The sequence below is a fragment of the Fukomys damarensis genome, unplaced genomic scaffold (assembly GCF_012274545.1).
Source record: "Fukomys damarensis isolate Sample0158 unplaced genomic scaffold, DMR_v1.0_HiC HiC_scaffold_27, whole genome shotgun sequence".
Classification (NCBI taxonomy): domain Eukaryota; kingdom Metazoa; phylum Chordata; class Mammalia; order Rodentia; family Bathyergidae; genus Fukomys; species Fukomys damarensis.
This window is the reverse complement of record NW_022900939.1, coordinates 4,471,586-4,487,448: the sequence shown is the minus strand read 5'-3', so window position 1 is coordinate 4,487,448 and position 15,863 is coordinate 4,471,586. Positions and strand designations below refer to the sequence as shown.

The following is a 15,863-nucleotide window of genomic DNA, read 5'->3' as shown; positions in this document are numbered from 1 at the left end:
ACGGATGACCCTGTTGTAGGATTCCATGTACCTGATTCTGTATGCCAGTGGGTGGGTGGTTGCGTGTGTGTGGATGTGTATTTCTGTGTGATGCCAATTACTTTGCATGACTTCCATCTTCCAAGTGCAAATTCCTACAAAATGCATGCATGTTGTCTACCCTCTCAGCTAAAATGCTTACTCAGATTACTTTTGATGCCTTTAGGCAAACACTACCAGGAATATGTGTATTTGAACAAGTTGATCATATTAGTTATTCTCACACGTTTGATAGTGAGGAACAGAGGAGACTTGGAGAGTTAATATAACTTGTTCCAGTTACAGGTTCACTGGCTGTCATCTCTGCTCTTGTGCGGCTTTAACTGTGGTTTACTTTAACTGTGGTTAGCTGAGACTCCTCCGTGCTCGCAGTGCTTTCATCTTGCTTCCACACTTTGCAAGAAGTGAGCAATTTCACGGGTTCCATGCACCCTGGGAAGGGACTTGTCTGTGGAGTTTAGGTTATGTGAATGAATGTGAATTCAGACCCGGGAAAGGCTCACAGGAAATTATGATTTTGTAGATTAACTGGATTTGAAAACAAGGGTAGAGGAAGTTTTACTGAATATTTTTACAATTTATGGGCAAATGGGACTTCTCTTAGCCACCGTTATTACTTCGGGAATCATTTCTGTGTATAAGACCTCATTTGCCAGGGCACTATGCACTTCTGAATCTTGAAAGTGTAGTGGGTCCTTAACTCAGTCCTTTTCTGACTAATCCAGTCTACTCTGTCCTCCTGCTGCTGCATTGTTTCTTTTATTGGTTCTTTTATGTTTCCTCCACCCTTTCTGTCTCTATCTCCTTTTGTCTGTGTTCCTTCCTTCATTACTTGTTTCAATATTTTTGGAACTGTATCCTTTTAACGCAAGCAAACAGTATGTAATGTCATAATCACTGCAATGGCTTTTCATATCCAGTGGAAGTCATTTCTATAAAGTATTTTGTATACATTAATATTCTATCTTATTTCTGTCACTGCTAATGAAGATCTCCAATACTAAAGTAAGAAATCAGGCAATTCCTTTATTTCTTTATGCAAAATAAACTTAAGAACACTGAGCTCTGTTGCATGGCAATTGAACTTTTGATTTGGACATCATTCTATAAAGATATGTGGCATTGAGCCAAGTAGTTAAAATTTTGTATATGTTTTTTTCATTTGGGAAATAATGAAATAATAGTACAATTTCATGGAAATATAAGCACAGAAAGAACAGGCATTAATAAAATCGTTCAGTTGATAATAAGCTGCATAGATAGGCACATTATTACTGTTGCAAGGGAGGAAACTTTCCCAATTGTCTTAGGATTTCTGACTAGTTGTGAAAATATTTTTTTTCAGCTTTAATTGAGTTTATTGGTACATTTTAGGGATACAGTACAGTTACATTCATTGTTGGGATCTTGTACCTCTACATGACAAGTCTTGATCCTCATTTTTTCTCCTTGTCCCTGCCCTCCCTTCACCCCCTCCTCCCCTCCCCATCTACAAACACTTTATTTTCACCTTTTCATTATCTCACATTGTTTTCTTTTCCCTTATTACCCTTCCCCTACCCGTCCCACCTTCCCTACGCCTTTAGCTCCTTTCTTCCCATTTATAAATGTCAGTTGTGAAAATATTAAGACAAAGACAATATAACTATGGTGAGCATGAAAATTTACTCCATAAAATTCTATGTGACAATAGGCTAGGAAATCAAAGGTTAAGGCCAGGTGTGGTGGTGCACACCTGTAATCCCTGCACTCAGGAGGCTGAGGCAGGAGGATCGCTGTAAGTTCAAGACCAGTCTGGGCTACATAGTGAGTTCCAGGTCATAAAAAAAAAAAAAAAAAGAAAGTTTGGGGAAGGCCCCCCCGACAAAGCCCTAAAACCCCTCCTTTTTTTTTTTTTTTTTGGTCCAGTACCAGAGGTGGAACCCAGGACTTGGCACTTACGGGACAGATGCGGCACCACTGTGATGCATCCCCAGCCTTGCACTCGCCTTTCTAGTCTCTCCCTGACCCCCGTCCCATCATAAGAGAACAAAAACACCTTTTATATCATTTCATATTCTCTCTCTCCCCACCTCTTTCTCCCCCCCGTCTCTCTCCCCATCTGCACCCCCCGTATCTTTCTCTCCGCCTGCCTGTCTGTCTGTCTGTCTGACACAGGGTCTCACTACATAGTTTCCTTTAGGCCACAGATGATGGGGACAGCATCTGACAACAAGTCCTGCTGTGTCGTCCAGGATGACCTTCGACCTCAGTGATCCACCTTCCTCAGTTTCCCATTTGCCGTGATGACAGAAATGCTCCACTATGCCCTGCCTTCCTTTCTGTTCTTTGCTCTTCATAATATGTACATGCGTTTCGAATGTAAGAGGAGTCATCCATTCCAAAATATTTGGGCAAGCCAACAAATACTCATTTCTCTGAGAAGACTGTGAAGTCACAGTCACTAGGTAGGTACATGAGAGAGCCAGCAATCAGCTCAAATGCAGATATGTGGACAGCGAAGTCCTTCACAGGCACAGGATAAATGGTTACTCGGTGGGGAGGAGAACTTGCCCTTGCTCATGGTGATAAGGGAGCAACCTCCGCAATCAAAAGGGTCACATTTGCTGGCAGAGATAGAGACTGAGGAGAAGGAGGCCGAGTTGAGCCTTGCGGGTAGGGAGGTGGTGCTGCTTCCCGGTGTTGATTTCCCTGTGCAGTGAGACAGCCCCTCTCCCTCTGCCTAAGCAGAACGAGCAGGAGAAAGATTTCCGCAACGCTCCTGCTGAGAGGTACCTGGAGTCGCGTTCGATTTCAGTAGACACCACCACCACGTTTTCTGGCCTTCAAGATGCAACAGCCACTTCTCTCCAAACTAGTGGTGAGATGTTCTTAACTGTTAGGTTGGATCCCGAAAAAGGGCAGCTGGGACACAAAAGAGTGAAATCGAGGAACTGTGGAAGATAGCCCCTTCCTGGCTTGCTGGAGTGGGGAATTCTCCATGGAGTGAGACGGAGAGCAGGAGCAACTGGAGGAGAGCACATCCGGCCCAGGGAAGGGAAACAGCAGAACACAAAAGGCCAGGATATAGAAAACGAGGCGCTCTGAACACTGCTGCAGGCCAGAGCTCAGGCTCAGGAGGATTCGTGGGAGGTGGGACTCTCAGGCTGGGAACTGGACTTTAGAGAGGTGGGGAAGGCAGGGCATGTGCAGCACCTTATTTCAGCAAAGACCCCAAAGCCCCAGGCTCTCTGCTCTGCTGGGAGCTTTTCATAGTAACCAAGGGCAGTGCCTAGACACTGGGCATCCAAGCATCTGGGAGCCAGGCCTGGGAACTGAGGCACTGAGGACAAGGTTAGGACCTGAGAAAAATTATACAGACCCCACATTTTCCCCTCACCCTGGCTCCCAAGAGCAGAGGTGATGAGGGCAGCTGTGGTCCTGGCTCTGAAGGGCAAACCTGGCAGAGGACGGAGGTCACCACAGAGGGTGAAGCTCAGCTCCAGACTGCAGGAAATGGCCTCTCCCACCTGGACAGAGGCTGAGAAGGAGACACAGGGAAAGACAACGTGATTTCCTTTTTTGCTGCTCTTATTAGGCCTCGTGCCACAGTGGAATTCTACAGGATACACTGGTCTCCAGTCCAGATGCCCCCACAGGGAGGGGGACTCACCCTGCGCGCGAGTTTGTAAGCATTATGTTACTGTGTGTGCACCGAGGGGGTCTTACCTTGCTTTGTTAGGTTCTGTCCTGGCAGGGTGGTTGCACAGGCTTTCTAACATTCTAGCACACATGCGTCCGCTAGTTCTTTAAATGGATCCACTCTCCCTTCCTTCCCCCTTTTCATTCGGACTCCCTTCCTGTCTCTTCTTTGTTCCTCCTCCTCCCCCACCTCTTGAACATAAGCTCCCTCTCCCCTTTCTTCTTATTTGTAAACGTTCTCATTAAGGCCTTTCCCCTTAGCCTTACCACCTCCTGCCTCCCTCCTCCTTTCTGATCCAAAATTAGGATGAAAGTTGGGGAGTTTGTCAAATAAATTATAAATTACACGTCGGCGAATGACTTGTTCTCAGATATTGTTATTACTGATGATTATTCTGTCTTCACAAAGCAGCGCTAAGAATTCAACCTCACAGAAAAGTTCTGCAACAAGACTCTAACCTTGAACCTGAATTAAAACTTCATAAAATACTTCAGCTCTACTATTATATCTTTCTTCTTATTCTCCTCAAGATAACATCTTCCATGACTATATATAACGAAGCAGGTATCTTTCCACTAATCTTTGCCAATTTTATGGTAGTATCTGGCTGGTTATATGTGTTTTTTCTTATTTACCTTTTATAAAATAAAAAAATTCAAGTACATTGAAATGATAAAATCTATTCCATGAGCGTAGCCTGTAGATGAAGCCCACCAGACACACAAACCAGAATGCAGTTTCTGCCCCTTTCCTGTGGGGCCCGAGGATGCCTATTTATCCTCTCAGTCCTGTTAGTGAAGACTGGAGTCCTGTCCGGTGCATGGGACCTGAGGGGCTCCTTAGTAATGGGATAACATAACCGGTCTTGGCAGAATGAATGGAGCCATATAGTAAAATGCCCAGTGCACGCCAATATAATAATTATGTAAACTTTAAAGTATACATGCAAAGTAAAATTTTCTCTCAAAAGAGAAAAAAGAGGAGAAAATTACTGTTATATAAACAAAATGAGTTGCTTTTGAATTATAATATTTACTACTTTTGCCTAATGAATAAGTGTTACGTCTATGACCAAGACAATCATTTAAGTACCAAACATTTGGAGGCATAAAATTTATGTGCCCCATCCTTTATAGAGTCAATTGTAAAGAAAGTATGACTCAGAAATTTGTTCGCTAACTCTCTAGTCAAAAGCATCCTGAGTAATCACTCAAATGTAAACATTACTCCTGGCATGTTTATGTAATTATGTGCTAATTTAAACAGTAAATATTGAAGTTCAGCAGAAAGTTGGCGCAGCACATGAGAGCATGCAGTGTTCATGTTCTAAATGTGGAACTTGTAAGGGAAAAGACAAAATTCTGTATTCACTAAATTTTTGAACTTTTCTCCTTGGAGTCGGGCCAGGGAATCTTCCCTGGAAATTGCTCCCCGAGGATGAGCAGAGGCTGCAGTGTCCTGAATGCACCGTATATGAGGCTGACTGGGAGGAGAGGCACACACTGCTCTGTCTCCGTTCACAGCTCCTCCTCAGAATCTTTTCAGAGGAATCTCTGTGGTGACCTTTCCATTTGATCAAGACTTGGACAAAATTTCTAGGGTGATACAGTTCTCCTCACAATAAAAACATGAATGTAGAAAACTGTAAAGATACATTGCTCTTAGAAAAACAAATAGGTTACCATAATTTTCACCTTACTGTATGCCTTCATATTTTATTTCTGAGAATATTTTGCGCTTGACAAATTTCTATGCAGACAGCATTGGAAGACAGTGTGGTCAGCAACCTGGGGGAACAGTAAGTATCATTCTGCAAACTGGAGGGAATTGTACTAGGCAAAATAAAAGAGGTTTTATAAACAAAATATGTACACACCTCATTTGGACCTCACCATAAGTAATGTTCAGAATTGAGGCAAAAGGAATATAGAGTTTGTGAATTCAATGTATACAAGCAATGTACATACTCTGAAAATATGTTTAGATGAAAATTGATCTTGAATGGGCAAGTTAAAAACCACATTGTTATCAGAGACGAAGGTCCATACTGCTTCTGGCTTCTTCAACAAAGGTGAGGAAAAGTTCTTTTGGTGGAAAGTAAAGTGCATATTTACTCTACAGGAGCCCCTTCTCCCTACAATTCTATGTTTCCCTGTGTTAATTTCTGCCAGTGCTTTTATGTCCAGGTGACTCCAGTTCCCTGCCTCCCTTTTCCAAATTAAAGCGACCATGATCTCCTGGGTTACTGTATAAATATTTTTTTCTAGGCAGTCACAGTATTTCTGAGACTGAGCATTAACTCAGTGCACTTATTTGAGGTGGAAGAGGAAGAGTATTTCTGCTCTCAGCCAAAGCTGGAGAATCAGCCTATTTCTAAAATCCAAAAGTTTTAAGCATAATTTTTTTTCTCTCAGGTTCTCTATGTTCTGGAATTTAATATTAATGTGAATCACCCAACTCCCCAAAATAAACTATTTTAACTAGCATAATAAGTCATTTTGAACAAAAGAACAATGAATAATGCACTAATAATGATATTTAGCATGGTTAATAATATATCTTCATTCAGAATTGGTAAAATAAGTTCTGATTAGGAACTCAGTATCATAAGTCTGGTCTCTGAGGTCAAAATATCTAGGTAGAAACATTGTGAATATGTAACTGCACTTTTTTACATAATATTCTCGGCTCCCTTTTCCTAAATTTAAGGAAGTGGATGAGTGTCCCTATGGTATAACTTTGTCCTAAGAAATGAATATCTTAAAAATGGAAATCGTTTATGGTAGTATCAGTTTCATACTAAAAACAGGATGTGACCATTTAGTGTATCAGGAAACAAATGTCATTTTATACTATATCTACACATGGCAATTGTATTTTTTTCACCCTTGTTCACAGTGGTTTTCATCAATCTGTAGGAATGCTATGAAAAATACTGAGCTATTCACCCTCAGAGAAAGGGTAATTATTAAAATTTATTATGCAATAGATAAATGCAGCAGGACACCATGGATAGACAGAACTCCACCAGTGTGACCGACTTCATCCTCATGGGGCTGACGGACTCTGCAGAGACACAGCTGGTCCTCTCCGTGCTCTTCCTCCTGATTTACCTGATCACAGTGCTGGGGAACTCGGGGATGATATTAATCATCCGCCTGGATCTCCAGCTCCACACCCCCATGTACTTTTTCCTCACTCACCTGTCATTTCTCGACCTCAGCTACTCAAGTGTCATCACCCCTAAAACCTTACAGAACTTACTGACTTCCAACAAGAGTATCTCCTTCCTGGGCTGCTTTACCCAGATGTACTTTTTAGTAGTATTTGCTGCTGCTGAATGTTTCCTTCTCTCCTCAATGGCCTATGACCGCTATGTAGCTATCTGCAGCCCCCTGCACTATCCAGTCATTATGTCCACAAGACTGTGCCGTGGCCTGCTGGCTGGTTCCTATGGTATTGCCTTTTTGGATTCCACTGTTAATGAGGTTTGCATGAGCAGACTGTATTTCTGCAAGTCTAATGTCATCCAGCACTTCTTCTGTGACACATCCCCCATTTTAGCCCTGTCCTGCAGTGACACATTTGAGGTTGAACTCACTATATTTATTTGTGCTGGATCCACTATAGTGCTGTCCCTCATCACCATATCTGGATCCTACCTGTCCATCCTCTCCACTATCCTCAAAATTAATTCCACTGCAGGAAAGAAGAAAACCTTCTCCACCTGTGCCTCCCACCTCCTGGGAGTCACCATCTTCTACAGTACTACAATTTTTGCTTACCTGAAACCGAAGTCATCCTACTCCTTGGGAAAGGATCAGGTGGCTTCTGTGTTTTACACGATTGTGATCCCCATGCTGAACCCTCTCATCTACAGTCTCAGAAACAAAGAGGTGAAGAGCGCTGCCCTGAGAGTCCTGCAGAAGAGAGAGGGCTCTAAACAACTAAAATAACTGTGATGATAGGCATTTACAGTTTTGCACTTGTCTTTCTTTCTCCTAAGAAATCTGTTGCTCTCATCATAAAACAAATTAAATCTTGGGGTTTTTGTTGTTGTTGTTGTTGTTTTTCCAGGTCTTCTTTGAAAACAAAGATGAATTTGGACATTTTGAGACACTGGCACTTAGAAGTAAATATTATAATTTTGACTCGTCAATTAAGTCTGTGCTGTTAAGGGAAACTTTTGGGCTAAAAAGCAATCTATTTGCTATTTTATAAAGTATATCAATACATTTTTTTCTGCAAATCTCAATTTTAAAATATTTTAAAATGAAAAAGCTCTTCATTTTTCATATGTCATTTTGTTTACACAATGATTATCAGCAGTGATTATTAGCAGCAAAGTTTAGGGCAATTGCTTTCAAGTCAAAGATACTACATTTAATTCTGCATCTGGTACTTCTCTATCATTGGACAAACATTACTTCACTGAAATAATAAGGTTCTGTATGCCCACCTGCATGATATGCGATAATTCCTTGTCTCTCTCATCGTAATATGGACATAATACTTGCAGGACAATTAAATATATTCCAGTCATTATCACCAGAAAACTTGCATTCATATATTTTGACATAATACATTCTACATATTTTTGAACAACATTGCTTTATGTCTTACAAGTCTCCCTTTTTCCATTTACTTTACAAACTATCAAACAGCTAAAAATATAGGGCAGCAGTTCCTACCCAAGCAATAGGTAACACATTGAAGTTGACTTAAATTATAATAAAGAGATACATCTTAACATTAAAGACAATTTGTAAAGTGATGATTATGTAGAAAAGAGAAATATTGCAGTCTTTGTTACTTGTTTTGTGCATGTTTTTCTAAATTGGTGGTTATTAATACGTCTACATATATTTCGCACATTTCTTGTCATTTCTTTTATAACTTTTGCCACTTGTTATATTAACTTTAAAAGTGAACTGATAAAGTATATAACTGAGACATGTAACATTGTCATGAAGTCAGTATATGAGAAAAATTACTCCTCTCATTGTACAGAGCTTTGTACCTGCAGTGCAGTTGTTTTATATACTTGAAAATCAGTAGCAGTAACAGCTGTGAGGTGGGCTCCTGGGAGACCTGTGGAGAACAAACCTTTCTGCGATGTGACAAGGAACTTCAGCCACTGGCGTTTTTGCCTTCCTCCAGATGTCTCCAGGTTTATAGTGTTCTTTGAAAATAACTTCATGATTATCATGTCTACCTCCTATGTTATACTTTTAAAGTAAACCTGCTGCAAAGGAAAGAACTGACAATGAATTTATACTATGTGACAGCCCATAAGTTTAGATCAAGAATAGGGATAACAATCTACTTATTTTTTAAAATATTTTATTTCTACGTTTATGTCAGTTTAAAATTTCTCTTTGGCTTCTTAAAGTTATTAAGTTCTATTTCCCAAGTAAGATATTGTATGTCAACTTGTATAAAAATGTTGCATGAACCGGGGATTTAGCTTGGCGTTTCAGTGGCCTGATTTGCAAGCACAAGGACCGGAGTTCAATACCCGGTACTCAAAACAAAACAAAACAAAACAAAAATGTTGCATGGATTGCTTTACTCCAAATGTGATTATATATATATAAGTTATTTTATGTAAGAATATTTTATCATGTTGTGTCTAATGTTCAACATCTCTATGTTAAGAATTATGATTTAACAATGTTGTAATAATTTAAAACTATAATATTTTTAAATCAATGAAAAATTATTCATATTACATCAATATTACCTAACACTGCATTTTATTTACTTTCCATATCTATCTTTTGTACATTTGTAGATATTCCTGGTTGTTTTTCTTTGTGATTAGGCTTAAGAATTTAATAAATATTTATTGCTTGATATATTGTTAGAACTACTCTCACTTCACAAGAAGGTCTTAGTACTTTCATATATTTATGGACTATTTCCAATATACACTTTCTATTCTCCAGGTGTTTTACTTTTGTATTTTTTGTTTTGGTTTTTTTTTGGGGGGGAGATGTTTAGAAAGTGCCTCACTATGTAGTTGAGACTGACCTGAAACTCACTATGTATCTCAGGCTGGTCTCGAACTCTCAGTGATCGTCCTATCTGGTCTCCCAAATGCTGGGATTACAGGGATGAGCCACCATGCCCAACTCTCCGAGTGTTTTTATAAGGTGTAATTTTATCTTCTGATTTATTTGTATTTTCTTGATTTAGAAAATATATTCTATCCGTTTATCTTAGCAAACCCATCAATAGAATGCGTGACCTTGTAGAAAACATTTTGGTTAAGTAAAATCTTTAATTTTTATTAAATTAAAACTAATTTAATTTCTTTGTTACTTGAAGTGGAAAACAGTTATATTATGTCATTACATAAAACAGTGCAATCTATTGATCTATGGGAGCCGATCCGATTGAGTCCAGGGGAACATAGGCATTGGAGAATCACGAGACCAAGAGCAAGGGCTGGGTGTACCAGGAACTTGGGCCTTTGGTCAGGACCTGCACGCAGAGCATGCAGATGCTTTCTTCTGCGGTCACCCTCATTCTCAATAGAGAGGGCATTGAAGAGTCAGGAATGCAACCAAGGGAGGAATAATTTGTAACTGTGTGTGTGCACACTCCTTTGTACTTTTTTCTCACTCATCTGTCATTTCTCGACCTCAGCTACTCAAGTGTCATCACCCCTAAAACCTTACAGAACTTACTGACTTCCAGCAAGAGCATCTCCTTCCTGGGCTGCTTCACCCAGATGTACTTTTTTGTACTCTGTGGAGGTACTGAGTGTTTCCTTCTCTCCTCCATGGCCTATGATCACAATGTAGCTATCAGTGACCCTCTGCACTATCGGGTAATTATTCTACAGGACTGAGCTGGGCCCTGCTAACTGGGTCCTCTATGTTTAGGTCATAGACTCCTCTGGGAATGCGGTTTGCATGAGCAGGTTGCGTTTCTGCAACTCTCATGTCCTCCAGCACTTCTGTGACTCATCCCCAGTTCTATCCCTGTCCTGCAGTGACACTCATGATGTTGAAATCACAATATTCACTTTTGCTGTGTCCACTATAGTGCTGTCCCTCATCTCCATATCTGGATCCTATCTGTCCATCCTCTCCACTATCCTGAAAATTAATTCCACTGCTGGAAAGAAGAAAACCTTCTCCACCTGTGCCTCCCACCTCCTAGGAGTCACCATCTTCTACAGCAGTTCGATCTTTACTTACCTAAAACCAAAGACATCCTACTCCTTGGGCAGGGATCAGGTGGCTTCTGTGTTTTACACGATTGTGATCCCATGTTGAGCCCTCTCATTTACAGACTCAGAAATAAAGAGGTGAACAACAGTGTTTTAAAAATCCTGCAGAGGAGAGAGGACTCCATGTAGTTAAGTCATAGAAATACAGCTTTTCAGACACACATACACAGTATCTATCTTTTGAACTTTGTAGCAGCATGATGGTGGATCTCAACTGTAATTCATTCTCATAGCTAAACATAATGAAAGATTTTAATGAATGCTTCTTCCTCTATATGTTGTTTGGGCTCATCTCTCATCACAAACATATCTTTGTTATTTCATGTATTTGTGGTCTCTCCCCACTTTCCCATCTTTTTGACTTTATACTGTTTTAATTTGTATGCATTTCTACAATTTACATAGATTTTCCAGGTATTTTGGGGCAAAGCACTCAATTGAAACTATGACTTTATAAATGACATTTACTGTGAACAAATTCTTAAATTTTTCATTAAATTGAGAGTAACAAGTTTTTTTAAAAGTACATGCTGTAAAACATTCATAGGAAATGATTCACTACACCTAATACAATTCAATGGTAATCAGAAACAAGCAAATAATTGACTTACCATTGCCCACTTATTCTATTAGATCACTGCATAGCTCACAAATTACAAGTTATTTTTCTGAAATAATTTATTATCAACTGTGACACAGTGCCAGGTCAGACCGTCATACGATATACATATAATTTTAATGGAACATAATACAGCACAGCAAACCATGAACAGTTGTTCTTCCTTCAACACAGCTCATGGTGATGCAACAGCAGTCCAGGGGGGACAGCTCACATTAACTGGTCCTGGCAAACATATTTAGTCATAAATTTCGGGTAAGGTATCCAGTGTAAAATGATTATGAAAACTCAAAAGTACACTCCCAAATTAATTTTTGCTCACAAAAGGTAAAAGACTGGAGGAAATTACTGTTACATAAACAAACAATAACAACTTTTGAATGTTTCTTTTTTCTTTGGATTTTAATGTTTTCTACGTTTTTCTAGAGAGTAAGAGTTGTGTCTAAGGCCAACTCACTCATTTAAGTATAAAACTTTTTCAGGAGAAAATGTTTATTGTTCCATCCTTCATAGTGCCAAATATAAAGAAAGTCTGCCCTGGGTAATTCCATCTCTATAATTCTAGACAATAAATCCTGACTAAACCCTCAGATGTAAACATTATTCCTGGCAAGTGTATATGACTATGAGTCAATTTAAGGAATAAATACAAGAATTTCAGCAGAAACTTGGACCATCACTGAGAAGATAAAGTGTTTAGGATTTTGTGGAACTTCTGAGGGAAGAGACAAAATCTGTGTACATTAAACCCTCAAACTTTTCTTCGTGGAGTCGGGCCAAGGAATCTTCCCTGGAAATTGCTCCCCGAGGATGAGCAAAGGCTGCGGTGTCCTGAATGCACCGTATATGAGGCTGACTGGGAGGAGAGGCACACACTGCTCTGTCTCCATTCCCAGCTCCTCCTCAGACTCTTCTCAGAGGAAACTTCAGGGTGACGACTCCATTCTATCTAGACTTGGACAAAATTTCTAGGGTGATGAAGTTCTTCTCGGAATAAAACTATGCATGCAGAAAAACATAAAGATATGTTACCCTCAGAAAAACAAACAGATTTCAATAATTTTCATCTCACTCTATGGTTTCCTATTTTATTCCTGAGAATATTTTGGGCTTCACAAATTTCTAAGCAGACAACATTGGAAGTCAGGTTTTTCAACCTCTTGGATGCACAGTAAGTATCATTCTGCTAACAGGAGGGGATTATACTAGATGAGATAAAGAGGATTTTATCCAAAAAAATACGTATACACACACGCACACACACACTCATCTTTTCGGCCTCACCATAAGTAATGTTCAGAAATGAGGAAAAAGGAATATAGAGTCTGCGTCAAAGTATTCCAGCAATGTACATATTCTAAAATATAATTTTTTGATGAACATTGATTTTGAGTTGACAAGTTAAAATAACATTTTTACCAGAGCTGAAGGTTCTCTGCCTTTGGCTGTGCTGGAAAAAAAAAAAAAAAAACAAAAAAAAAGTTGGAAAAAAGTTATTTTGATGGAAAGAATAGAGTTTACTCCACTTGAGAGACAAAAAGAAGCGTGTTCTACCCACAACTTTTTGTCTGCCTGAGTTAATTTCTGCCAGGGCTTTTATGTCCAGGTGACTCCAAGCTCCCTGCCTCCCTTTTCCAAATTAAAGCAGACCTGACCTCCTGTGGCGGGGCCTGAATCTTCTGTTCAGGGAGTCATGATATGTTTCAGACTCAGCATTAATTCAGTGTGCAGTCCTTTGTGTGAGGACAGGAAGAGCATTCCTGGTCTCTGCCAGGGGACACTGGAGAAGCAGGCTATTAGTAAAAATCGAAAAGATTGGGCCAGGGATTTAGCTCAGTGGTTCCACCACCTGCCTTGCAAGTGCAAGGTCCCAAGTTTGATCCCCATGTAAAAAAACAACAGCAACAAAAACTATTGAAAAGACTTCAAGATTAATTTTGTTGTGTCTGCTGCTATATCTTCAGTAATATAATATTGTGAATCACCTAAATCCCCAGACAGAAACAACTTTGATTAGTAAAACAAGTCTTTAGGAACCAAAGGACCATGAATAATACACTAAAAGTGGTTTTCAGCATGGTTAATTATAGAACCTCATTCGGGATTGGTAAAACTAGTTCTGATTAGCAACACATATTATGAATCTGTTATCCGAATTAAAATATCCAGGTAGAATCAGCAGCAATATGGACCTGCTCTGCTTCATGTAAGTAACCTCTGTGCCCTTTTTCTTAAGTTAAGGATGTGGATAGTGTTGTTATGGTATGATGTGTTCCTGAGAATTGAATGACTTAATGACACAGAGTTTAAAATAGCATCGGTTTCATGATAAAAATAGGGTAGAATAAGTTAATATATCAAATACGAGTGTCATTTTACAACCATATCTACACATGGCCATTGAATTATATTTTTTCCGTCTTCTTCATAATGGTTTTCATTAATTTCTAGGAAGGCTATAAAATACTGAGGAATTCACATATAGAAAATATTTTTGGAGACACAGCAATTATTAAAATTTATTATTCACCAGATAAGTGCAGCAGGACACCATGGGTAGATGGAACTCAACCAGTGTGTCTGGCTTCATCCTCATGGGGCTGATGGGCTCTGCAGAGACACAGCTGGTCCTCTCCGTGCTCTTCCTCCTGATTTACCTGATCACAGTGCTGGGGAACGCAGGGATGATACTGATCATTCGCCTGGATCCCCAGCTCCACACCCCCATGTACTTTTTTCTCACTCACCTGTCATTTCTCGACCTCAGCTACTCAAGTGTCATCACCCCTAAAACCTTACAGAACTTACTGACTTCCAACAAAAGCATCTCCTTTCTGGGCTGCTTCACCCAGATGTTCTTTTTTATTGTATTTATTGCCACAGAATGTTTCCTTCTCTCCTCCATGGCCTATGACCGCTATGTAGCTATCTGTAGGCCCCTGCACTATCCAATCACTATGTCCACAAGACTGTGCCATGCCCTGCTTGCTGGTTGCTATGTTATGGGATTTGTTTATTCCACTGTGATTGAGGTTTCCATGACCCGACTGCACTTCTGCAACTCTAAAGCCATCCAGCACTTCTTCTGTGACACATCCCCAATTTTAGCCCTATCCTGCAGTGACACCACTGAGGCTGAAATCATTATATTCATTTGCGCCGGGTCGAATATAGTGCTGTCCCTCATCACCATATCTGGATCCTATCTGTCCATCCTCTCCACTATCCTGAAAATTAATTCCACAGCAGGAAAGAAAAAAGCCTTCTCCACCTGTGCCTCCCACCTCCTGGGAGTCACCATCTTCTACAGCACTACCATCTTTAGTTACCTAAAACCAAAGTCATCCTATGCTTTGGGAAAGGATCAGGTGGCTTCTGTGTTTTACACGATTGTGGTCCCCATGCTGAACCCTCTTATTTACAGTCTCAGAAACAAAGAGGTGAAGAACGCTGCCTTGAGAGTCCTGCAGAAGAGAGATGGTTGTAGACAATTAAAATAACAGTGATACCAGACATTTTCACTTTTGCCCTTGTCTTTTTTTCTTCTAAGAAATTATTTGTTCTCATTCTACAAAAATTGAATCTTTTTTGCCATTTCCAGCTGCTCTTTACTTAACAAACATGATCTTGGATATTTGGAGAAGCAGGTACTTACAAATTCATTTTATAATTTGGAGTCATAAATTTAGTCCTGAATCCAAGATGCAAATAATCTATGCTGTGAGTAAAGAAAATTTTATGCAAAATGTGAAAAATTTTGCAATTTTGTAAACTGCATCAATATAAGATTTCTGCAAACCTCTACTTTAAAGTAGTTTGACAATGAAAATACACCTCCTTTTTCATATGTCTATCTGTTTATCATGATTATCAGTTTAGGGTAATTGCTTTCAAGTCTAGATTACTGGATTAAGATTCTACTTCTGCTGCTTCTCTTTTCTACTGACAAACAGGAGTACACTGAAATAGTAAGACTCAGTATGGCCACCTGCATGATATATAAGAATTCCATGCCTCTCTCATCAGATGATGGACATACACCTTTTAAGACAATAAAATATGTGCCTGCCATTAACACCGGAAAACTAGGAATGCTATTGTACTTTGACATAATGGACTCTACATATTTCTGAGTCGTGTTCCTTTGTGTTTTGCAAATATCTTTTCTTCAATTTAATTTACACACTAGCACACAGCTAAAAGAATAGGGCAGCGGTTTCTACTTTAGGATCAGGTAATATGTTGAAGTAGAATTGAGTTATAGGAGAGTGAGATATCTTAAT

The 15,863-nt window shown here is 39.6% G+C and overlaps 2 protein-coding genes across 2 annotated transcripts; both read left to right on the top strand.

The window, feature by feature from the left end:
• Positions 1 to 6,729: 6,729 nt before the first annotated feature.
• LOC104851188 (olfactory receptor 8H1) lies at positions 6,730 to 7,677 on the top strand. The gene has a single exon (XM_010608362.1). It carries the CDS (start codon positions 6,730 to 6,732, stop codon positions 7,675 to 7,677), a length of 948 nt encoding a protein of 315 aa, XP_010606664.1.
• A 6,455-nt stretch (positions 7,678 to 14,132) lies between these two features.
• Positions 14,133 to 15,080, top strand: LOC104851187 (olfactory receptor 8H1). The gene has a single exon (XM_010608361.1). The coding sequence runs from the start codon at positions 14,133 to 14,135 to the stop codon at positions 15,078 to 15,080; it is 948 nt and encodes a 315-aa protein (XP_010606663.1).
• Positions 15,081 to 15,863: the final 783 nt, after the last annotated feature.